The sequence below is a fragment of the Geotrypetes seraphini genome, chromosome 17 (genome assembly GCF_902459505.1).
Source record: "Geotrypetes seraphini chromosome 17, aGeoSer1.1, whole genome shotgun sequence".
Classification (NCBI taxonomy): Eukaryota; Metazoa; Chordata; class Amphibia; order Gymnophiona; family Dermophiidae; genus Geotrypetes; species Geotrypetes seraphini.
This window is the reverse complement of record NC_047100.1, coordinates 42,688,463-42,714,282: the sequence shown is the minus strand read 5'-3', so window position 1 is coordinate 42,714,282 and position 25,820 is coordinate 42,688,463. Positions and strand designations below refer to the sequence as shown.

Sequence of the window (25,820 nt, the reverse complement as noted above, 5' to 3'; positions counted from 1 at the left end):
GAAACATAATAAATTCTTTATAAATCCCCCCCTCACCTTTCAGTACAGTTAAAAGTATGAGTGCTGTTGTTTCCCTTGATGACTGTCATTGCTATCTTCTCCTCTGCTCCCCTCCCCCCCCCAAGATGACTGGCACTCCTATCTTCCACTATCTGCACATCCTGCCCCAAACCGACATCGCATTAAGAGTCCAGGACTCGGGGCATCAACGCTCCATACTGGTGAAGGGCCTTGAGCATTTGCATGTGCTCAAGGCCTGCTGGCTCCCACCCTCTCCAGGATTCTTGAAGGGAGTCCAGCAAGCCTTGAGCACATGCAGAGGCTCAAGGCCCTTCACCATCACAGAGCATCAGCTTCCTGAGTCCCGGAGCTGTAAGAATGATGTCGGTCTAGGGCAGGGGGAGTGGGTAGTGATGGGCAAAAGTGCCTAAGCCACTGTTCTAAGATTCTCCAGCGATGCCATGGCCTCATCTGTACTGTTCTTATGCTATAGCCCACCCCCCTTTGAAGCAGCTTCCTATTTCCTCTTGGGTAGACTGCAGCAAAAAAACAGAGGAGGCCACGGGAAGCGCAAGAGAATTGCTCCTGCTACGGCAATCTCCATGTATCTCTATGCTTCAGAACTGTGGGGAGGACATTTGGTGGAACTGGGAGGGTGGGGAGGGAGGTAGAAAGAAGGGAGAGATGCTTAGTGGGTGGGGCAGAAGAGAGGAAGGAGATGGTGGCACAAGGATGGAGGAAAATGGAAGAGGAGGGAAGAGATGGCGTATATGGACAGAGGGAAGTGGGAGAGAAGAGAGGGAAGAGATGGTGGCACAAGGATGGAAGAAAATGAAAGAGGAGGGAAGAGATGGCGTTTATGGATAGAGGGAAGTGGGAGAGAAGAGAGGGAAGAGATGGTGGCACGAGGATGGAGGGACGTGGAAGAGGAGGGAAGAGATGGTGTATATGGACAGAGGGAGTGAGAGAGAAGAAAGGGAAGAGATGGTGGCATATGGAGGGGTGCTTCAGAACTGTGGGGAGGACATTTGGTGGAACTGGGAGGGTGGGGAGGGAGGTAGAAAGAAGGGAGAGATGCTTAGTGGGTGGGGCAGAAGAGAGGAAGGAGATGGTGGCACAAGGATGGAGGAAAATGGAAGAGGAGGGAAGAGATGGCGTATATGGACAGAGGGAAGTGGGAGAGAAGAGAGGGAAGAGATGGTGGCACAAGGATGGAAGAAAATGAAAGAGGAGGGAAGAGATGGCGTTTATGGATAGAGGGAAGTGGGAGAGAAGAGAGGGAAGAGATGGTGGCACGAGGATGGAGGAACGTGGAAGAGGAGGGAAGAGATGGTGTATATGGACAGAGGGAGTGAGAGAGAAGAAAGGGAAGAGATGGTGGCATATGGATGGAGGAAAATGGAAGAGGAGGGAAGAGATGGCATATATGGGCAGAGGGAAGTGAGAGAGAAGGGAAGAGATAGTGGCACATGGATGGAGGAAAATGGAAGATGAGGGAACAGATGGCGTATATGGACAGAGGGAAGTGGGAGAGAAGAGAGGGAAGAGATGGTGGCACAAGGATGGAGGGACATGGAAGAGGAGGGAAGAGATGGTGTATATGCTATGAACGTTGTCGGAGCTGTTACAGTCGCGGCTGGCACTAAAAACCGTGCTATGGTTTTGTAAAACGGGGTGGGGGGGGTAGGAAAATGTTGTTTCCAATTTAGTGATTGAAATGGTCAATTTTGAATATTTACATCTGTTTTTATAATTTTGAACTGTTCAGGATAAAATTCCTTTGTTGTGTACTGTGTGCAGAGTCTGCTATATTAGGGTTTTGTTTGTGTACAATAGTACTTTTAATTTGTGGGTTTGCGTTTGAAAAGGGCTTTTCTGTTTTCTGCATGCGTGTCTGAGGTCAGGCGGTGGGGATAGAAATTCCGAAACTTTGGTGGGTGTCGTAGCCCCAAGTAGGAAGATATTTGTTGGCTCTCCTTCAGCTTGTTTGGACTCAAAACAGCCCCAACTAGAGGCATCAGTGCCATCCACTTTGATTATGTCAGTAGCTCTTTCAATTGATACAACATGGCTGTTAAAACTTTTCTTAAAAAAAACAGGCAAAAAGAATTTATAGGTCTTAAAGTACAAATGTTTCCTGATGAGACGCAGACTCGTCGCCTTGAATTTTTGTTGATGAAACCTGGGGGTGCCACTTTTTATTTACGGCACCCTTGTAAATGTATTGTCTTATATCGAGCTGTTAAATATGTCTTTTTTGAGCCGTGCCAGTCGACAACCTTTTCATCGTTGTCACGTTTGGAAAAAGAAAAAGCTTGAGCCCTGTTTAGATGGAACATACACCTTCACTCCACGCTTTAACCATCCTTAATCTGTATTGAATTTCTTTTTCTTCTCGCTCGACTATAACATTTTGGATCCTAGTTGAGGACTTGAGCATAAATAGCCAAATTTATTTTTATTCTTATTAATATTGCTTACTATGATGGAATATGTATATATCTAACATTTGCTTTCTGTACAAGTTATGTTGGGTAATTAAGTTTGAAACAACTAAAAAATATATATTGATATTGAATTACAGAAAAAAGACAAAAAAACAGTCCTAGAGTTCCTATGAGCATTGGAGCAGTGGAGATCATTCAGCTCACCAGCCAGCACTAAAACCCTCTTACGCGGTTTTGTAAAAAGTGTGTGTGTGTGGGGAGGAGTTAGTATAATAAGTTTCAAGTTTATTAAAATTTTGATATAAACGCAATATCAAATATTTTCAATGCGTATAACAATAAAAAAAATTTTGGGGAGGGAGGACAACGTAAAACAATTTAAACAGTCAAACATACCATCAATGTACACAATTAATAAGTGATACATAAGGAAAAAGGGTTTAAGCTACAGCTATTAAAGAACGTAAGAGAACATTTAAGGAAAAACAACAAATCAGACAGTTCTCTTATGCAGACTAGGACTTGGGGCTCTTTTGCACTGTCGTCATACCACAAATGTTTGTTTTGGAGTGGGGTTTTTTTTAACATTATCTGACAATGATTTGAAGTATAGATTTACGAGTATGACACAGCAGGGGATTCCAAAGCTCTGACCACTATAAAATGTCAGTAAAGAGCACTTGATCAGGAGTTCTACGACAAAGAAATGTATGCTATGTAGTAAGCCTGTATCAGAAGTGTTTCTAACAAAACAAATATCGGTGATTTACCAATGATCATGCCTTATTGTAAGCTGTCATACAAGGCAGTTCTAATGACTTCTGAGACAAGCACAGTGCAAAAACGTGTTATAGGAAAGAAATACAGCCTTTTTGGACTGTCATTATGTCATAAATGGTAAAATAGTAAATGATGGCAGTTAAATAATAATAATAATAATAACAGCTTATATACCGCAATACCGTGAAGTTCTATGCGGTTTACAAAGATTAAGCAAAGGTACAAATTGATTGACTTTAAGAGGGGAGGAAGAAAGACGGTTAATAAAGACCCGAATGGTCCATCTAGTCTGCCCAACCTGATTCAATCTAAAAATTGGTTGTTGTTTTTTTTTCCTCCTTCTTCTTAGATATTTCTGGGCAAGAATCCAAAGCTCTGCCCCGGTACTGTTCTTAGGTTCCAGCTACTAAAGTCTCATTCAAAGCTCACTCCAGTCCATCTGTGACCCCCATCCCATATTAGGAGGGAAGTTATAAATGTAGGTTACAAGGGTGTGTTGAAAGGTTTGGCAAAAAAGCAAGTTAAGCCATGTAGTCTTCATCGAGGGCTATACTCTTAGTCCAGCAAGTTTTAGGTTTTTCATAAGCTAAGAGGGGTGTTCAATAATTTATTTACTTGAGTATGGAAGAAAGTAGCAAGTGTATTGAAACAAGTCTGTGCATGTTGTGACATGTCTCAAGGTCATTCATGCACAGCTGTGGCTCAGTACGAGTCTAACATTCCAAGAGACAGGATGTCAGGAGAGTCCTTGTGCAAATCAAGTAAGAATCTGCTTGATTTGGAGTACCATTCAGTGATAAAATTTCTCACAAAAGAAGGGAAAAAGCCAAAGGAGATCCATGAACACATGACTGCAGTTTATGGAGAGTCTGCCCCATTATCCTAAAAAGTAAAATTTTGGAGCAAGGAGTTCAAGTGGGGATAGAGTCCATTGAAATGTAGAAATGTGCAAGAAAGTCGAGGATTTAATTTTGTCAGACGAATTAAGGTTTCCCGAATAGCTGAAGAAATGAGCATCTCAGCAGGTACAGTTTGGAAAATAATTCATGAAAAGTTGGGCATGTCCAAGGTTAGTGCAAGATAGGTTCTAAGAATGCTGATGCCATGTCAGAAGGCCATGAGGCTCCAGTGCTGTCAGGAGATCTTGGAGATGCTCCAAGTGAATTTTTTCATCATTTGGTGACTGGAGATGAGACTTGGGTCTGTCACAGAGATCCTGAGTCCAAAATGGAGTCAATGCAGTGGAAGCACAAGTCATCCCCCACCCCAAAAAAAGTTCAAGTCAGAAAAATCTGCAGATAAAGTCATGGCAACTGTCTTCTGGGATGATGAAGGACTTTTGCTTCTGGAGTTTATGCCACACAAGAAAACCATAACTGGGGAGAGTTTCGCCAACACAAGATCACTTTGTGGGAGTCGATCAAGGAGAAGAGGAAAACTCACAGCAGCTGTTCTTTCTACACATCAATGCCATCCGAGAATGTGGTTTTCAGCAGCTGAACCATCTACCCTATAGTCCTGACCTGGTCCCTCAGATTATTTCCTGTTCCATGTTTTGAAGAAATCTCTCTGTGGACAGCAGTTTTCAAGTGATAAAGACATCAAGGATGGGGTTGGGTTGTTTTTTTTTTATAACTCTTTTCTTTCCTACTGAGGTAAACAAATTATTCAATGGCCCTCGTATATTTCCTTAGATACAAAAAAATTGGAAACTCATTGGACTAAGTGTATAGCTCTCGATGGAGACTACATTTTTTAACTTGCTTTTTTACCAGACTTTTCAAACCATCCTCGTAATGTTAGAGGCTGACTGAATTTTGCTTTCAGTTTTGGCTTCAGCACCAATGGCTTCAGCACCAAACCCAGCCCAAAATTTGGTTACGTCCACGTTTCAGCCAAAAATGTCAGTGCATTTTTAGCTGTAACTGAAATGCCCCACCCAATTAAAAGCATCAACTACTCTCTACCTCCCACTGACCAAAAGCACCACCCTCCCACCACTCATAGGCCCTCTCCAGATATACCCTAAAAACCCTGATGGTCTAGTTGCTTAGTCGGGCAGGAGTAATCCACAGTAACTCCTGCCCATACCTATTCTAATATCAAAATGGTTGTCGCAGTTTTCAGTGGTAGTCTCACGAAGACGCGGAGGGTAAGTTCCAGCAGCCATTTTGAATGTGGAGCTGGCCTGGGTGAGAGCAATTGGATAGACAGTGCTTTTGGTCAGGGGGGCCAGATTTCTGTTGAGGAACGGAGATGGGTTGATGTGCAGCTCAGTTACGCGCTGCTTTTGGATGGGGGGTTCAGCTCAGTTATGCAACTAACTGCTTTTGGTTGAGGGGGGAGGTCACCCTGGTTTTCATTTCAGCTGAAATTATGCAGCAAATTTCAGCCACAGATTCAGTTTTGGCTGAAACTGAAAAACCTGATTTCAGTTGCCCTCCAGCTACCGTAAGATTGGTTATTTACCACAAGTCATGCTATTTTAACACAGGGTCCCATTTTATGCAAAATAGCATGACTTGTGGGAAAAAAGTCTTCACAGAAACCCACGTTGATATGAAGTTAGTTTTCACATAACGCCAGAGAAAAATCTTTGTCTTACAAAGATATTACTATTGTGAATTTCCTGTATTTGTTCATTTATGGTTGTCCATTTCAAATGTTGTATTCTTTGGAGAGAATTTTCTAATTGTGGTTTGTTTCCACAGAGACTGGCTAATGCTGCTGAAATGTTTCAGAAAGCTCATCGCTGGCAAGACAACATCAAGGTATGTGTAGTGTTTTCTCCAGATACAGTAAAGCAAACCAATACTACTTCTTTTTTCTCCTTAAGCACAGGGTTTTTCTTCATTACGCCCCAACTATGCCTTAGTCCCTTGGTATTCACTCCCAGTCCTCAAGGACTATCAGTGGTTCAAGAAATTTCAGGATACCCATAATGAATGGGCACGCAAGAGATTTACATGCAATGGAGGTAATGGACGTGCAACTGTCTGTCATGCATATGCGTGAAAAACATCCTGAAAACCTGACCCGTTAATGGCCCTCAAGGGCCTGGAAGAGAATATCAAGACATAATCCCCGTCGTCCTCCTTAATCCATTTGTCCTTCTGTCCTGCTCTTGCCAACTACATCTTTTTCCTTGTTTTAGTGGAAGGAAAGGGGCCTGGTTCCCCCAATTTGGGTTTAGGCCCCCTCAAGACTGAGGTGCTGTCTGCTGCTTTGGCTGGTGGGGTGTCCTCCAAGCCCCCCCCCTCCCCCCCAAGCAAGAGACTTCCTTCTATCAAAGCCAAGCAAGTGGTGGCACTTTTCTGAGACCACCACCATGCTGCTCCCCCCACAGCCCTACACATGCTTAGATTTCCTGAAACCTGGCATTCACGGGGGAGGCGAGCGCTTCCCTTGTATATGCTCAGTTTCACAAAAAAACCAAACATGTTGGGGGGGGGGTGTTTCAGCTAGCACAGCGGTGATAGCCCAGGAAATGTGCCATCAAATGCATGGCTTTTTGAGGAGGAGGGTTTCTGCTGGTGGGGCATTGGGAACCCCACCAACTCAAGTATGCGGTGCTGGGGTGGGGCAAAAATTTGTGTCCCCCCCCAAAAAAAAAAATCTGCCTTGTTCACTATTGTTTTATGCCACTATTCTTTTTCTCCTCGGTCTTGTACTATCTCCCTCTTAATCTCTTTCCCAGGCTTATTTCTTCCTTTCCTGCTTCTCATGCCTGGATGCACTAAAAATTGTCGTCATGACCATGTGCGTCTCTATGGGTTGATTTTTTTTTTTTTTGTCTGATTTTAAAATGGTGATCAATGTTCCAACAAGTTTGCATGCAAATGAGTTTCATGGAGGTTCACCATAATCCCATCCGATCAGTCACTGAGAAAGTGACTCTCACACATGTGCAGAGCCAGCAGTGGAAACCCCGAAGCAGCCCCCTACCACTCAGCTGTTTGGGGCAGGAAGACTTTTTCTTTTTTAAATGGCACAGATGTGCATGCGCTACACTTGCAATAATACCTGTCCCTATTTTTAAAAAGTTGTGCCACCCCCCTTGACAATGACCACCCCCACAACGATGGTCTCCGAAAAAGGAAAGGCAGGAAGGATGCCCACTCCCTCCTACCTCAGAAACCGATACCCCCACACTCATGAACCCCATGACATAAATCGCACCACTGAACCCCACCATGCTTCCAACCCCCCTCCCCCATGAAAATCGCAGCCACTTGAACCCTCCCGCAAAGGTCAGCAGCAGGAGGGATGGCCATTCCCTTCTGCCTTGGCCAATCGGACTGCCTCAACTAACTAAAACCTGGACACCCCCCCCCCCCCAACACACACACACACCCCTATGCTCCCCCCAACAAGGTCCCACCTTCTGGCCCCTCCCACCATCCTACCAACAAGTCTCCAAGAGAGCCCTGAAGGGCTGGGGGAGTCAAGTCAGAACCCCCCTGTTCAAGCACACACACCCAACCCCTTCCTTGTACCTTGTTATAGAAAGTTAGGAAGAGGGATGCCCATTCCCTCTTGCCGGAGGGCCTGCCTCTTCAAAATGGCAGGCCTTCCCCTTCCCGGTGCATTCTGGGATGCACTGGGGAAGGACCTAAGACTCTGGCCCAGATATCTAAGGTCCCTCCCGAAGGACTTCAATTGGTTCAGATACCTTCAAGCCCCTCCTAGACCTGTCGATTTTTCAGGTCAGTAAAACTAATCACTATTTTTTGTGCATCGATCGGTGGGCTTGATTTAATACTAATGAGGTTGTTTGCATAGCAGAATCGGAGGCTGCAACTGACGCATGGAAAAGCCCATGGTGTACACTGGTCAGCAAAATAAACTCATCGCTAAACCAGTTCATCCAGTTTAGCGATGATCGTTAGACTCATGGTGACTTTAGTGTCTGTTCTTCGATCTGTTTCTCCTTTCCTGCACTCTATTTCTTGCCCTTATTCACCTGTTTTTGTCTTTACTCTCAGTTCCTTCATCTCTGCTTTAATGAAATTGAATGAAACAATTTTGATCTCATTTCCAGCTGGCCTCTGTCTGGACAGGCAGATAATAAAAGCAGTCAGCAAACAGAAGGGGAAGGTCAGGTACAAACTTAACACCTTGGTTTGCTCCACTTCTACGGAAAGGACGTATTGGGAGGGAGAGATGTTGTGATTTCACCTTCATATTTTCTATAAATGGAAATTGAAGCCATGTTCATTGGGGTGAGTGGATAAATTAATCCGGATCATGCACGTGCACATGTCCGCACATCCATGCATTTCCTCTGTCTGATCTTCTGAAGGCAGGAGATCTCAGCTTCAGCAGTAATTCATCATGAAGACTGAACTGCTACTGCAACAGAGAAAATATTATCTTAATGATTGCATTTGACTTTGTAATTACGGCAGTGATAAAGCACAGCAGGAAGCACTGATGTTCTAGTAGTAAGACTGACTTAAATTATAAACATTTACAGCACAAGAAAGCAGTAGACTTCTTACGAGGGGAGATGGAAGAATTATAAGAAATTTTCTAAGAATCAATCCCTCCACCATTAGTGTTCAACCAGCAGCTTAGACCTTAATGCCGCAGGACTCTTAACTCCTTAATTACCAGACTCCTCATAGTTCAAGTGCACCTGTTTGTCTATTAGTCATTTGGAAACATAGAAATATGACGGCAGATAAAGGCCAAATGGCCCATCCAGTCTGCATCCATGATCTCCTCCCTAAGAGATCCCACACTTTCTTGAATCCAGACCCCGTCTTTGTCTCCATCACCAAGAGACTATTCCACACGTCTACCACCCTTTCTGTGAAAAAAGAATTTCCTTAAATTACTCCTGAGCCTATCACCTCTTAACTTCATCCTATGCCCTCTCATTCCAGAACTTCCTTCCAAATGAAAGAAACTCGCCTCAGGCGATTTATGCCACATAGGTATTTAAATGTCTCTATTATATCTCCCCTCACCTGCCTTTCCTCCAAAGTACAGACTTCAGATAGGAAGGATGTATATTCTCTTACCCCTCCTAACTCTCTTCTCAGTAAATAGTACATTTATAGACCCTTAGAAGTACCACCTAGCACTCATACAAATTCATTGTGTCAGGTGGTATAAATCCCTGAAAGCATGACCACAAGTTTTAAGCTAAGTATTTAAACTATTTATACACTAAGGTGGAAAAAAGTATTTATAAATTTAATAGCAAAGTATGGAAGATCCGGGGAGGAAGTAGTATAGAAAGCCTGACACAATGAATTTGTATGAGTGCTAGGTGGTACTTCTGAGGATCTATAAACGTTGTACTATTTACTGTGAAGAGAGTTAGGGGTAAGAGAATATACACCCTTCCAATTTGAAGTCTGACTATACTCTCACAGAAAATTTAACTTGAACTATTGTGCTGTTTGGTCAATTGATTTCCTCCAAAGTATGCATAATGAGATCTTTGAGTCTGTCCCCATACGCCTTATGACATAGATCATCACCCATTTTAGTAGCCTTTCTCTAAACCAACTTCATCCTGTTTATATCGTTTTGAAAGTGTGGTATTCAGAAATGTACACAATACTCTAAATGAGGTCTCACCAGTCTTATACAGGGGCATCAATACCTTCTTTTTCTTACTGGCCATCCCTCTCCCTATGCACCCAAGCATCCTTATAGCTATCGCCTTCGCCTTTTCAACCTGTTTGGCCACCTTAAGATCATCATTACATACTATCACACCTGAGTTCCACTCTTCTTTCAAGCCAAAAGTTCCTCACCCCCTAAAAAGTACAGTTCTTTCAGCTTTTACAGCTCAAATGCATGACCTTGTATTTATTAGAATTAAATCTTAGCTCCTAGATTTCCGAGCATTCCTCAAGCTTCACTAGGTCCATACCATTAGGGGTGTCTACTCTATTTCAGATTTTGCTATCATTCACAAATGTTAAAAAGAAGAAGCCCAAGAACCGAACCTTGAGACACACTACAGGTAACATCCCTTTCCTCAGAGTGATCTCCATTGACCACTACCCTCTGTCGCCTTGCACTCAACCAGTCTTTGACCCAGTCCATCATTTTGGGGCTCTTCCTGAGGTCACTCCATTTATTTATTAGATGCCTGTGTGGAACACTGTCAAAGAATTTGCTAAAATCTAAGGGCTAGATGCACTAAAGATACCGACTCGATCATTGTTTGCCAATTCTCTGGCTGATTCTCCAGTAGCAATTGATGCCCTATCAAGTTTGTATGCAAATGATTTGCACGGAGATGAAGGTCAAGTACAAACTTAACACCTTGGTTTGCTCCACTTCTACGGAATGGACATATTGGGAGGGAGAGATGTTGTTATTTCACATTCATATTTTCTATGAATGTGCAAATCATTTGCATGCAAGCGCGACCAATCAATCACTCATAAGAACATAAGAACATAAGCAATGCCTCCACTGGGTCAGTCCTGAGGTCCATCATGCCCAGCAGTCCGCTCATGCAGCGGCCCAACAGGTCCAGGACCTGTGCACTAATCCTCTATTTATACCCCTCTATCCCCTTTTCCAGCAGGAAATTGTCCAATCCTTTCTTAAACCCCTGTACTGTACTCTGCCCTATTACGCCCTCTGGAAGCGCATTCCAGGTGTCCACCACTCGTTGGGTAAAGAAGAACTTCCTAGCATTCGTTTTGAATCTATCCTCTTTCAACTTTTCCAAGTGTCCTCTTGTTCTTTTATTTTTCGAAAGTTTGAAGAATCTGTCCCTCTCTACTCTCTCTATGTCCTTCATGATCTTATAAGTCTCTATCATATCCCCTCTAAGTCTCCTCTTCTCCAGGGAAAAGAGACCCAGTTTCTCCAATCTCTCAGTGTATGAGAGGTTTTCCATCCCTTTTATCAAACGTGTCGCTCTCCTCTGAACCCTCTAGAGTAACGCCATATCCTTCTTAAGGTATGGAGACCAATATTGGACGCAGTATTCCAGATGCGGGCGCACCATCGCCCGATACAATGGCAGGATAACTTCTTTCGTCCTTGTTGTAATACCCTTCTTGATTATGCCTAGCATTCTATTTGCTTTCTTAGCGGCTGCTGTGCACTGTGCCATTGGCTTCATTGTCATGTCCACCATTACCCCCAAGTCCCTTTCTTGGTTATTCTCATTCAATAATATCCCTCCCATTGTATAGTCGTACCTCGGGTTTCTGTTTCCCACATGCAATACTTTACATTTCTCAATGTTGAACTTCATCTGCCATCTCGCTGCCCATTCCCCCAGTTTGTTCAAGTCCCTTTGCAATTCTTCACATTCCTCTTTAGTCCCAGCTCCACTAAATAGTTTTGTATCGTCTGCAAATTTTATTATCTCACACTTCGTGCCTGTTTCTAGATCATTTATGAATATATTAAATAGCAGCGGCCTGAGCACTGAGCTCTGCGGAACACCTCTCGTGACCCTCATCCAGTCACCCCTACCCTCTGTTTCCTACCCGCCAACCAGTTTCTGTCCATCTATGTACGTCTCTGTCCACTCCATGGTTCTTCAGTTTCCGGAGTCAAACCTTGTCAAAGGCTTTTTGGAAATCAAGGTATATGATGTCTATGGGGTCTCCTCTGTCCATCCGTTTGTTAATTCCTTCGAAGAAGTGCAATAAGTTTGTTAGGCACGATCTCCCCCTGCAGAAACCATGTTGGCTTGTTATCAAAAGTTTGTTTCTTTCCAAATGTTCATCGATGTGTTCTTTAATCAGTGCTTCTGCCATTTTCCCCGGAACCAAGGTCAAACTCACTGGTCTGTAGTTTCCCGGGTCACCTCTTGATCCCTTTTTAAAGATGGGCGTGACATTGGCTATCTTCCAATCCTCCGGGATCATGCCTGTTTTCAAGGATAGGTTGCAAATTTGCTGCAGTAGTTCCGCTATCTCCTCCTTTAATTCCTTCAAAACCCTGGGATGGATTCCGTCCGGACCCGGGGATTTGTCAGTTTTAAGTTTTTCTATCTGCCTGTGTACATCATCAAGGCTCACTTCCATGGATGTTAATTTTTCTGCTTGATTTCCATTGAAGATTTGTTCAGGTTCCGGTATGTTGGTTGTGTCTTTGTTTGTAAATACAGATGAGAAGAACATGTTGAGTCTTTCTGAGACTTCTTTCACCTCCTTCACCGCTCCCTTCCTGTCTCCTTTGTCCAGCGGTCCCACCTCCTCCCTAGCTGGCTGTTTCCCTTTAACATATCTGAAGAACGGTTTGAAATTTCGTGCCTCCCTGGCTATCCTCTCTTCATACTCTCTTTTGGCTTTTCGAACCACACGGTGACATTCTTTTTGATACTTCCTGTGCTCCTTCTGGTTCCCTTCAGTTTTGTCCTTTTTCCATTTCCTAAATGAATTTTTCTTATTGCCTATCGCTTCCTTCACTATTTTAGTCATCCATACCGGGTCTTTTGTTCGACCCTTTTTGCACCCCTTTCTGAATCTGGGGATGTGCAGATTTTGTGCCTCGCTCACCGTGTCACCAGGCATGTTCTACTGTTTGCCATTTTTTGGAAGTGTTCCTAAGTTTCTTCCTTACCATTTCCCTCATTGCTTCATAGTTTCCTTTCCTGAAGTTGAAAGTTGTCGCTATGGTTCTCTTTCCGTTCGGTATTCCTACTTCAATCTTGAACTTGATCATATTATGATCGCTGTTTCCCAACGGTCCCACTACTTCCACTTCCTTTGCAGGTCCCCTTAGTCCATTTAGGATTAGATCCAGAGTGGCATTTCCTCTCGTCGGTTCTCTAATAAGCTGCTCCATGAAGCTATCTTGTATAGCCTCCAGGAATTCTGTCTCCCTAGTGCATCTTGAGCTTCCAAGACTCCAGTCTATCCCAGGGTAGTTGAAGTCTCCCATAACAACTGTGTAACCGCTTTTGCATTCTCGCTTCATCTCAGTAAGAGATTGACACATGTGCAGAGCCCTAACAGCAGTGACAGGGGAAGCAGCCTCCTGTCACTGCTGTTAGGGCACCACGACCCCACGACCCTGCAGCAATATTGCAGGAGGGATGCCCACTCCCTCATGCCACCAGATGTTCCCACCCCCCAAACCGACCCTGTACCTTCTCAGAGACATTGGAACAGGACAGAAGCTGTCTGCCTGCTGTTAGGCTCGCTGCTCCAGAATGGCAGGGCTTTCCTTCCCTGGTGAATCATATGATGCACAGGGAGGGGGCCTAAGGCCCTGATTCGCTCAGATGCCTAGGGTCCCACCCTTTGGGAGGGTTTGGGGGTGGTGGGTGCTGGTGGGGGACCTCTGGTGGCAGGAGAGAGTGGGCATCCCTCCTGCCTTTTTCCAGGGGGGAGGAAAGGGGGTGGATAGATAATGTTTGGGGGGCACCTGGCGTGGGAGTTGGTCTTAGGTGGCAGGAGGGAGTGGGGGTGGCGCGATCTGTATAAAGTAAAGTGGGGGGGGTTCTTCCCCACGCCCCCCATCGGAGCCCTTTAAAACAGTCATTTTCTTCGGGCGCGCCTCCGCTTTGCGCTCAGTTGTCTGTGCGCGCCTTTGTCCCGGCGCGCTTTTGACCTGACACCCACTTGAAAGTTAGAAACAAATAGGCCCAGCCAGTCTGCCCATCCGTAGTAGCCCTTATCTTATCCTTTCTCTAGGAGATCCCACGTGTCTATCCCAGGCCCTTTTGAATTCAGACACAGTCTCTGTCTCCACCACCTCCTCTAGGAGACTATTTCATGCATCTGCCACCCTTTCCTTAGATTACTCCTGAGCCTATCGCCTCTTAATTTCATCTTTTGTCCTCTCATTCCGGAGCTTCATTTCAAACGAAAGAGACTCGACTCATGTGCATTTATGCCACGTAGTTGGATTAGAGTAGAGTCTTTTTGTGTTTAGGTCCTCTTGCTAGTGTTTTTTTGTATTATACTATTCTCTCTTAGCACCCATGGAAGCAACACATTTTTCCAGTTTTTTATTTGCATTTTATTCTAAATATTTTCCCCCATGTTTCTTTGCATATTATGTGTATGTATACTTAAAATGCTTAATAATAATTAAAAAAATCTTACTTTAAATTCTGATCAAGCCAACTAGATATGCCATATGATTCCAACTCTTAAAATACTTGCTCTACTAATGTAGTTTTTTTCCAAGTTTAGGACTGTAAACAGACCAGGTTTTCAGAATACGCCTAATGAATATGTATGAGAAAGATTTGCCTGCCCACTCCTTCCATTCTATTCCGATCTCTTTCATGCATATTCATTAGGAATATGCAGCTCTTAAGGACTGAACTTGGATGAGCTTGCTGTAATGGAAAATAATTATTTTGCATGCCTATTCAATGTGTCTATCCTAAAATTCCTGGACAGGTTTTAGGAACCCTTCATACTCGGGCACTTCAGAAGCCTCATCGGTCCTAAGCTCCTACTTATACCTGTTTCTAAGAAACCCTATATCCACAGTGCTAAGCCAGGATGACTTGAAAAGTGATTTTTCTTTTTCTAAATTCTGTTTAGCTGAGAGAAATCATTGTTCAGTAAAATGTGACTTTGTCTATCTTTTGCTCAGATTAGCAATTCTTAGTCTTCAGCGCACCTATTGTGTCGGGGATACACCCTGTGATGCAGTATTTGAGCCTTTCCAGCTATCTGCTGAGTCTCTAAGCTGATGCTCTGTTGGGTGCCATTTCTGTGTTTGCCTTTTCTGTTCCCTGCTAACCTAACACCAAAGAAACCTCTGAGTTCTAAACAATTTGTCATTATTGTATCACTGCAGCTATTGTTGCACTTTCTGGAGAGTTCTTAGATGTTCAGCATTCTCTAATCTTCCTCTCCTTTATGTGATCACAGTTACTTAAAAAGAGGAAAAAGAAGCACCTCCAAATCTTTCATATTTCAGAAGGGTGCCGCTGAAGGCTGATGTGTATTGTGTTGTTCCTCTTCCAGAACAGTGATGGGAGGATTATAAATAATGTTAAATTAATACAAGGATTCTAATACAAACGGCTCATGGCTTTTTGGGTTGCATTCAAATTGTTTTGTTGAAATCACAAAATTTTTTAATGTGTCCCCTTTTACAAAACCACGTTGGGCTTTTTTTTTAATCACCGGCAGTAACGGTATTACTTCCAGCACTCATAGAATTCCTCCTGTGAGTGTCGGAGCTGGCCAAGGCCAGCGATAAAAAAACAAACAAACAACCCTTCTTTAGCAACTCTCCAGACTAGCATAGGGTTAATCTTACAAGAGAGTATATATCTCATCATGACCATTATAGTTAGTGATAATATTCAAACCTCAAACAAATATATCATGCCTTTCAACTTAATACCAACTTTGTTCCAGGATATCCAGAACCACAGGTAAGTATTTGATTAGGTGACGAACAGATCGGAGAAGGTTATCATGCCGCTGAACCGGGCGACCCCACCTGGAATACTGCGTCCAGCACTGGTTTACGTACTTGAAGAAGGACACGGTATTACTCGAAAGGGTCCAGAGAAAAGCGACTAAAATGGTTAAGGGGCTGCAGGAGTTGCCGTACAGTGAGAGATTAAAGAAACTGGGCCTCTTCTCCCTTGAAAAGAGGAGACTGAGAAGGGCCATTCAAGATAATGAAGGGAATAAACTTAGTAGATAAAGACAAGTTGTTCACCCTCTCCAAGACAGGGAGAACGAGAGGGCACTCTCTAAAGTTGAAAGGGGATAGATTCCGTACAAACGTGAGGAAGTTCTTTTTCACCCAAAGAGTGGTGGAAAACTGGAACGGTCTTCCAGAGGCTGTCATAGGGGAAAACACCCTCCAGGGATTCAAGACAAGTTAGAGAAGTTCTTGCTAGACTAGAACGTACGCAGGTAAGGCTAGACTAAGTTAGGGCTCAGGTCCTTGACCTAGGGGCTGCCGTGGGAGCGGACTGCTGGGCACGATGCCACTGGTCTGACCCAACAGCGGCAATTCTTATGTTCTTATGAGACTGAGACAAAACTTTGGAACTGTACATATCATGTGACCCCTCCCTAATTACCTTAGTCTGCCGAATAGCCAAGCAGAACCAAGAACTATATACAGAAAACAAAGAGGACTCCGAACAGTATCAACAAATAAAAACAGGAATGCTGTTGGAACATGCAAAGGAACAAATGCAAATAGCAAAGGTCCCCACAGCTCGCCAGCTACGCCAGCCAACCCACAGCCGCTGTTCTTAATCTCCCTGGCCCTAGAAAAATATTAGAAACTGATCGAAAAATGAAAATCTGCATGTAAGAACATGACAATAGACAGGGTTGGACCCTATGCTGGTCTGGACAGGCTAAAAGAAAATAAATTAGCAGGAAGAACCTAATTTCTCCTTAATACGGCTTCATAAAAGGGGGATGGAATTTCATAAGAACATAAGAAGTGCCATTTCCGGATCAGACCCTAGGTCCATCAAGTCTGGCGATCCGCATACACGGAGGCCCCACCAGGTGTACTCTGGCATAGTTTTAGTCCCCATATCACTCTAAGCTTCTCGTAAAGAGAAGTGCATCTAGCTTATCCTTACCCATGTCACTCTATGCCACTCATAAGGAGATGTACATCCAACTTACCCTTAAATCCTAGAACGGTGGATTCTGCATTCCAGGTGTCCACCACTCATTGCGTGAAGCAGAACTTTCTGATATTTGTCCTGAACTTGTCCCCCCTTAGCTTCAGTCCATGTCCTCTTGTCCGTGTCACATTGGACATTGTAAATAATGTTTTTTCCTGCTCTATTTTGTCGATTCCTTTCAGTATTTTGAAAGTCTCGATCATATCCCCTCGCAGTCTCCTTTTCTCAAGGGAGAACAACCCCAGTCTCTTAAGTCGTTCCTCGTAATCCAGGTTCTCCATACCTTTCACCGGCTTTGTTGCTCGTCTCTGCACCCTCTCCAGCAGTTTTATATCCTTCTTTAGGTATGGAGACCAATGCTGGACGCAGTATTCCAAGTGTGGTCTGACCATTGCTCTATAAAGCGGCATTATAACTTTCTCCAATCTACTCGTAATTCCCTTCTTTATCATGCCTAGCATTCTATTCATGTTCTTCGCTGCCGCCGCACATTGCACCAATGGCTTCAAAGTCCTATCGATTAATACTCCCAGGTCCATTTCCTGTTTGTTTTTTTCCCAGAGTTGCACCTGACATACTATACTTGTGTTCCTTATTTTTTTCTGCCTAAGTGCATCACTTTACATTTTTCCACATTAAACTTCATCTGCCATTTATCTGCCCAATTCTTCAATCGGCTCAAGTCACTCTGGAGTTCCTCACTATCCTTCTGCGATTTGATGGCCCGGCATAGCTTTGTGTCATCTGCAAACTTGATGATCTCACTGGATGTTCCATCCTTTAGGTCGTTGATGAAAATATTAAATAAGATGGGCCCAAGTACCGAGCCCTGGGCACACTGCTAGTCACATTTTCCCAGTCTGAGAACTTCCCATTTATGCCCACTCTCTGCCTTCTGTTCTCCATCCATTTGCCTATCCATCTTAGTATATCTCCTTCTATTCCATGGCCCTGCAGTTTCCTGAGGAGTCTTACATGTGGAACTTTGTTGAACGCTCTCTGAAAATTCAAGTATATAATATCCACCGGTTCTCCATTATAAATTTGTCTGTTCACTGTCTCTAAAAATTGAAGTAGGTTCATCAAACATGACTTCCCTTTCCTGAATCTATGTTGGCTGGCTCTCATCAGGTCGTGTGTGTCTAAGTGCCGGGCTATGCTATCCTTGATCAGTGCCTCAACCATCTTCCCAGGGACCGACGTGAGACTCGCAGGTCTATAGTTGCCCGGTACTCCTCTTGATCGTTTTTTAAATATCGGCATGACTTTCGCTATCTTCCAGTCGTCCGGTATCTGTCCTGTTTTGATTGACAGGTTGGCAAGTTTTTGCAATAGTTCTCCGATTTCCACTTTTAGCTCTTTCAAGACTCTCGGATGAATTCCTTCCGGCCCAGGAGATTTGTCACTTTTGAGTTTGTCGATCTGGTGGTAGATCTGGTCCAAGTCCACTTCTACTGTGGTAAGGCTATCCTCTGTTACTCCTTTGAATATTTTCATTGCTTCTGGAATTGTTGCAGTGTCTTCCTTTGTAAAGACAGACGCAAAGAAGGAATTTAGTCTGTCTGTGATTTGTTTGTCTTCCTTGATGCACCCTTTCCTTCCCTGGTCATCCAGCGGTCCCACCGCCTCTTTTGCAGGTTTTCTCCCTTTCACGTACCTGAAGAAGGGCTTGAAGTTTTTGGCCTCCTGCGCTATTTTCTCCTCGTAGTCCTTTTTGGCATCCCTCACCGCCCTGTGACACTTCTTCTGATCATCCTTGTGTTTGTTCCAAGTTTCGGTTGTTTTCATGCATTTCCATGCTTTAAAGGAGTCCTTCTTTTCCTTTATGGCTTCCTTCACCTCTTTAGTAAGCCACGCCGGCTCTCTTTTGCCTTTGGTTTTCTTTGCTTTGGACATCCGCGGAATGTAGAGGCTTTGTGCTTCCGTGATAGTATTTTTCAGAAGGGACCATGCCTGTTCTACCGTTTTGACTTTGCCTCAAGGCCTTCCCAAGGGACAGGGCCTGAGGAGTCGGAGCAAATCAGGGCCTTCCAGATATCCAGTTATGTAAAGGGTTCCTATAATCATCATGTAAACCTTACCCTAACACTAGATACCAAGTGAATCTTTTAAGTGTAGTGGGGGGTTCCCTCACCCCCCCCCAAAAAAAAAAAAATACAAAACACTATCCACCGTCGGGGTGCATTTGACAGGTCACCGCACTTAAGAGGTTAACATTGCTGAAAATGATTAGCCGTGGCCCAGCATCAATTTATTGTAATGCAATATTGGTTCTTGTATTCCATCCTTCTACTCCGTATTACATGATGTTGATACTCAGCATTTTGTGAACTGCCTCCTGCTTTATGCCTGGAAACTATAACAGCTCCATCATAACAGGATAAATGCGATATTCAGCACTTAACCAGCAATGGGGCACCACATAAAGAAAAGACTAACTTCTCTGTGGACCCGTTTAGGCTGTAACCTGGCCGGTTGAGTGCTGTGCTGAATATCAACGCTTAACTGACCAAGCACTGACTTTGCTCCCAGAAATGCCCCCAAAACAGCAATGAAACCAGTTAAGAACTGCCATATTGAGTCCGACCTCAGGTCCATCTAACCCCGTATCCTGTTTCCAACAGTGGCCAACCTAGGTCTTGAGGTTTCAGATAAATTTTTATATACATATATGGAAGCACGCATAAAGTATAAATTCACCTTCTTCTGCTTTAAAGCGCTAAACGGACTTGCCCCTAAATACATAATTGACCTTTTCTCCTTCTCTGCCAACAGACACAAGAGAAGCTCTCATTCCTACTTCGTTTCCCCCCTAGTTAGAGGTTGTAAACTGAAAAAACACCATGAACACCTTCTTTCACATCAAGCAGTATTGTGGGGTAGATCAACTGCTTTCGCCCATGACTTACGAGGAATTCAGAAAACGTCTAAACACTCAACTGTTCCTAAAGTATCTAGACAACTGACCCACTCATCTTCTTTCTTCTCTATAGTGATTCCTCTGTCCTATTAATCTCTTTCTCCTCAACAACGCATTTCCGGTCCTATTAACTCTCCTCTTCCCCCCTCTTAAATTCAATCAATTTGTACCTTGCTTAATCTATTGTAAACCGCATAGAACTTAACGGTATTGCGGTATATAAACTGCTATTATTATTATTTTTAGTTTCCTATGTTTGAAGGGGGTCTATCTGTGTTCCGCATGTGAAACCAAGGCCAAGTTTTGCTGTAAGTGGATATCTGTATTAATATGGCTGGTTCTATTTTCCCAAAAGATGAACTAATTCAAGGATTCAGTGCAACATTTATGGTCATTCAGGAAACTGTCCTACGCCTTTTAAAGGTGGTTTTTACGGACCTGCCACTGCTGACCTGTGAAAACAGCAAGAGGATGAGAGGGGGGAGAGAAAGAAAGGAGGAGCTTCTGGATGGGGTGGGGGTGGCGAGAAGAAAGACAGAGAGACTGCTTTTACTCTTGATATCTTGGTCTGGTAAGACCTGCAGTGATATGGCAGCCCAGAAGAAGAGGCGGTCTTAATCGGGGTGCCTGTGTGGCTGGGTAAAAGGTGCGGGTACTGCATACAGGCACAGACTGCTAAACAAAGAACAAACAAACCTGTAGAAGGTGGACAAAATACATCAAAGAGCAATAAATATATCATTAACATTAATGCTTAAACAAACCATAATGACCTATAATTCAGCAATAACATGACTAGAATTGTGAGCCTTTAATAATTTCTGAAGCTTTACATAATCCTTCTCCAAATGTAGATCAGTCATTAAATCATTTCATAGAACTGGAGCAGCACAAATAAAACTATAATCTTGTGCTGGATAATCTGCTTGGCAGCCAGAGCAATTTTTTTGTCTAAGTACTGTACAGTACCGTATTTTCGCGGATATAACGCGCACCATTGTAAAACGCGCACAGGGGTATAGCGCGCAGAAATCACGATGATATGTACAAAAACTTTTCTATACCGCGCTCAGGCATATAACGCGCATGCTGCCCGACTCTCCTCTGGCCACCCCGACTCTCCTTTCGCTCTCCCCGACTCTCATCTGGTTGCCCCGACTCACCCTGACTTTCGGTGCACTGCCCCGACTCTCCTCTGGTTGCCCCGACTCACCGTTCACCCCGCCCTGACTTTCGGTGCACTGCCCCGCCTCTCCGTGCCTGTCCCCCTTGAAGTCCTGTCCCCCCTTGAAGGTCTGCCTGTCCCCCCTTGAAGTCCTGTCCCCATCCTGAAAGCCTGATGCCCCCCCTCGACGTCCGATTCTTCTCCCCCCCTCGGCAGGACCACTCGCACCCCCACCCCGAAGGACCGCCGACTCCCCGACAATATTGGGCCAGGAGGGAGCCCAAATCCTCCTGGCCACGGCGACCCCCTAACCCCACCCCGCACTACATTACGGGCAGGAGGGATCCCAGGCCCTCCTGCCCTCGACGCAAACCCCCTCCCCCCAACGACCGCCCCCCCCCCAAGAACCTCCGCCCGTCCCCCAGCCGACCCGCGACCCCCCTGGCCGACCCCCACGACACCCCCACCCGCCTTCCCCGTACTTTGTGTAGTTGGGCCAGAAGGGAGCCCAAACCCTCCTGGCCACGGCGACCCCCTAACCCCACCCCGCACTACATTACGGGCAGGAGGGATCCCAGGCCCTCCTGCCCTCGACGCAAACCCCCCTCCCTCCAACGACCGCCCCCCCCCAAGAACCTCCGACCGACCCGCGACCCCCCTGGCCGACCCCCCCACCCCCCTTCCCCGTACCTTTGGAAGTTGGCCGGACAGACGGGAGCCAAACCCGCCTGTCCGGCAGGCAGCCAACGAAGGAATGAGGCCGGATTGGCCCATCCGTCCTAAAGCTCCGCCTACTGGTGGGGCCTAAGGCGCGTGGGCCAATCAGAATAGGCCCTGGAGCCTTAGGTCCCACCTGGGGGCGCGGCCTGAGACACATGGTCGGGTTTGGCCCATGTGCCTCAGGCCGCGCCCCCAGGTGGGACCTAAGGCTCCAGGGCCTATTCTGATTGGCCCACGCGCCTTAGGCCCCACCAGTAGGCGGAGCTTTAGGACGGATGGGCCAATCCGGCCTCATTCCTTCGTTGGCTGCCTGCCGGACAGGCGGGTTTGGCTCCCGTCTGTCCGGCCAACTTCCAAAGGTATGGGGAAGGGGGGTGGGGGGGTCGGCCAGGGGGGTCGCGGGTCGGTCGGAGGGTCTTGGGGGGGGGCGGTCGTTGGAGGGAGGGGGGTTTGCGTCGAGGGCAGGAGGGCCTGGGATCCCTCCTGCCCGTAATGTAGTGCGGGGTGGGGTTAGGGGGTCGCCGTGGCCAGGAGGGTTTGGGCTCCCTTCTGGCCCAACTACACAAAGTACGGGGAAGGCGGGTGGGGGTGTCGTGGGGGTCGGCCAGGGGGGTCGCGGGTCGGCTGGGGGACGGGCGGAGGTTCGTGGGGGGGGCGGTCGTTGGGGGGAGGGGGGTTGCGTCGAGGGCAGGAGGGCCTGGGATCCCTCCTGCCCGTAATGTAGTGCGGGGTGGGGTTAGGGGGTCGCCGTGGCCAGGAGGGTTTGGGCTCCCTCCTGGCCCGATATTGTTGGGGAGTCGGCGGTCCTTCGGGGTGAGGGTGCGAGTGGTCCTGCCGGGGGGGGGGATGTATCGGACGTCGGGGAGTCGGCCGGGCAAGAGGGCTTGGGCTCCCTCTTGCTCCGATCGTGGATGCGGGTGCGGGTGGGAGCGCGTGCGAGCGGTCGTTCGGGGTGGGGGTGCGAGCGGTCCTGCTGGGGGGGTGAATCGGGCGTCGGGCGGGGTGGGAACTATGTTTAAAAACTTTTGTATACCGCGCTCAGGCATATAACGCGCGAGGGGTATGCGCGGTACGTAAAATCACGTATAACGCGCGCGTTATATCCGCGAAAATACGGTATATCTACTGAATGACGTCAGCAGTTGAGTGAGAGGGTATTTAATCGGCTACTAAGAGCTCCTTTTACTAAGGTGCGTTAGGGCTTTAACACAACAGAATAGCGCGCACTAGACCTTAACACAAGCATTGAGCTGGCGTTATTCTAGAAGCGTACCGCGCGGTAATTTTGTGCGTGCACTATAAATGCTAGCGCACCTTAGTAAAAGGAGCCCTAAGTCAAATACTCCAAACTCAACACATACCTTACTGTAAAAACAAGACATAGGGCCCTAAATATTACATTACATTACATTATATTAGTGATTTCTATTCCGCCATTACCTTGCGGTTCAAAACGGATTACACAAGAGTTGTTAGGAGGTTACAAGAGTTGTAACATTACATAAGAATTGTCGAGAACTTAACCTTTTCCTGTCGTAATAAATTTTATGTTACACTAGTTCCAATCGTAATTATTTTAGCAAAGTTTTGTATTATTCACTGTTATCATTTACGGCTATTGTAAACATAATGTAAATAAGTCATAAGTCTGTAAATTCAAATATTTTGTGTTCCTGGCTCTTTATTAGTCCATACAGACTGTTTATCCACTGTCTATGTCATTTTTGGAATGTCCTGTCATCCGATAGGAAAAGGTTAAGGAGTAACATTTGGGTAATTAGAAACATTTTATATTAGATTTGGGTGGAGTGTGTGGTAAGTGGAGTTAGGGAAGGAACTGGTCGTGTTAAACAGGATTTATGTGTTTTTTGAAGAGTAGGGTTTTAGTTTCTTTTTTGAAGGTTTTGTAGTCTGTGGTCGTAGATATTAGATTGGTGATTTGTCTGTCTAGTTTAGCTGCTTTGGTGGCCACATTAGGTTGTCATATAGTTTTCCTCTTTTAACATTTTTGGTTGGTGGGTGTGTGAATAGTGGGTGGGTTCTCCTGTGTCTGGTTGAGGTGGATTGAGTTAGTCGGTTATTTCAGTAGGATGGGCTTTCTCCATTAATAGCTTTGAAAAGTAGGCAGTAGAATTTGAAGTGTATAATGGGTAAAAAAGTGAAGCGGAATTAAAACTGGAGACGTGGGAGCCCCCACAAACCACGTGGCAGTATTCTGCGCCATCTGTAAAACATGCAGACTCCATTGGCAAACCAACATAAAGAAGGCAACCCGGACCGCCTTCAATTTTTCCCGTAGAAATAATTTACCAAATCATTATGATGTCACTTCCATATATTCCAGTTTCCAACTTTATCCAGTGAAGCACATCTATCTGAGAGCAAGACAGCAAGGTTTAAGAGCCTTAATGGAAGCATCTAACTCAGGTTAATGAACCATCCTTTAAATCTATAAAGTCGCGTGCACAATTTGAGGCTTATCATACAAAGACATATGGACAAGTTATAAAATGTGCATAATTTAATTGTTAGTTGCTAATTGGAATTAACAACCAGTTATTGGCTATAATGGTAATTGACATCAACGACTCCTCGTTCCGCCTTCTAGTGCAATCTTCCATTCTCAGCATTCTAGACTACTGTAATATTATTTACCTGAACTCCACGAAGAAAACTACCAAAAGACTAAAAGTGATCCAAAACACCGCCGTTCACCTCATCTAGGCCTAAAGAAATGGGAACATATCACCCCTTTCTACCACCAACTTCACTGGCTGCCTTTCGAATCCAGAGTGCTCTTCAAATTCGCATGCTTCTGCTACAAATCGGTAAATGGCCTCTCGCCAAGATACATCAATCCCCTATTTAACCTTTACTGCACCAACAAGAAATCCCGCAGAATTCAACTGTTCGCCTACCCCTCGCTAAAGCTCTGTCATCTTAAAAGATTCCTAGACAAAACCTTCGCCTTCCAAGCAGCCAAGATGAACCCATAGATCGCCCAAATGATTCTCGAGGCTCCCACTTACCTCGACTTCAGAAAAACACTCAAAACTTATCTATTCAACAAACAAGCCCCATAACGCCCCCTCTCCTGAATCACCCGGCCACACGTTCGACCCTTTTCCCCCCCTTTATTGATCGCTGGCTTCCGCCTCCTTCTTCATCAGCCAAGTTCGGCTAAAGTTGTTGTAAATCCAATAAATTGTGGTAAATCGGCCCGTTCGGCCCTGCCCCCCCCCCTCTATTGACCGCTTTCCCCCTTCTCTCCTTCCCACTTCCGCTTCTTCAGCCATGTTCGGCGGAAGGTGTTGTAAATCCAATACATTGTTTGTAAATCGGCATGTCAATGCGGATCCTAATGTAATTGTTGTGAACCGCCTAGAACTCGATGGGCATGGCGGTATATAAGAATAAAATTATTATTATTATTATTATTATTAATATGCATGTAACTGCCCTTAGTGTGCACAGAATCTATGGACAGCAGAGTAGGTCAAGGGCATGCCTAGCACTTGGGCGTACAGATCATAGAATACTATCGGTTATGCATCTGACAACAGATAAAAATATAACTAGAAACAAGACTTCTCAATATATAAATCAAATAATAAGACTTGAATATAAATGTTGAAAATATAATGCAATTTTTCACATACACTCAGATTTGTGTAATCCGACCAAGAGCCGTAGCTCCTATAGTCGAACCCACCGTCCCATCACTGTGTATGACTTTGATGTGAAAGATAGTAAGAGAGACTACATGCTCTACTGATTAATAACTTCATTCTCAATGGCAATGAGAGGAGGAAACAACCTCTCCACTTAGCTTTAAGATGAATTAGCAGGTGGGTTCAACTATAGGAGCTACGGTTCTTGGTCGGATTACACAAATCTGAGTATATGTGAAAAATTGCAATATATTTTCAACATTTATATTCAAGTCTTATTATTTGATTTATATATTGAGAAGTCTTGTTTCTAGTTATATTTTTGTCATTGACTTTGACCTCTCACTTCCGTATATTTTTGAGAGCATTTCCCTCACTCCCTATTATTTTTGACTCAGTCTGACAACAGATAGACATGAACATTATACAAGCCATTGGGGACTTACGTTAATATTCTGTAATGGTAATTATGCACATAATTGCCAATCTAGAGTTTGCACTTAGGCCTAGAGTCTATAAACGACACCTAGATCGGCACGCCTAGCCA

General features: G+C 45.0%; 1 protein-coding gene across 4 annotated transcripts in view; it reads left to right on the top strand.

Moving 5' to 3' along the window:
* CACNA2D2 (calcium voltage-gated channel auxiliary subunit alpha2delta 2) overlaps window positions 1-25,820 on the top strand; it is a 1,199,719-nt gene that overhangs the window by 610,536 nt on the left and 563,363 nt on the right. For all 4 annotated transcript variants that reach the window (XM_033926190.1, XM_033926189.1, XM_033926191.1 and 1 more), the window contains one exon: window positions 5,939-5,998. In XM_033926190.1, the coding sequence (XP_033782081.1) occupies window positions 5,939-5,998 (60 nt within the window). The remainder of the gene's footprint in view (window positions 1-5,938; window positions 5,999-25,820) is intronic.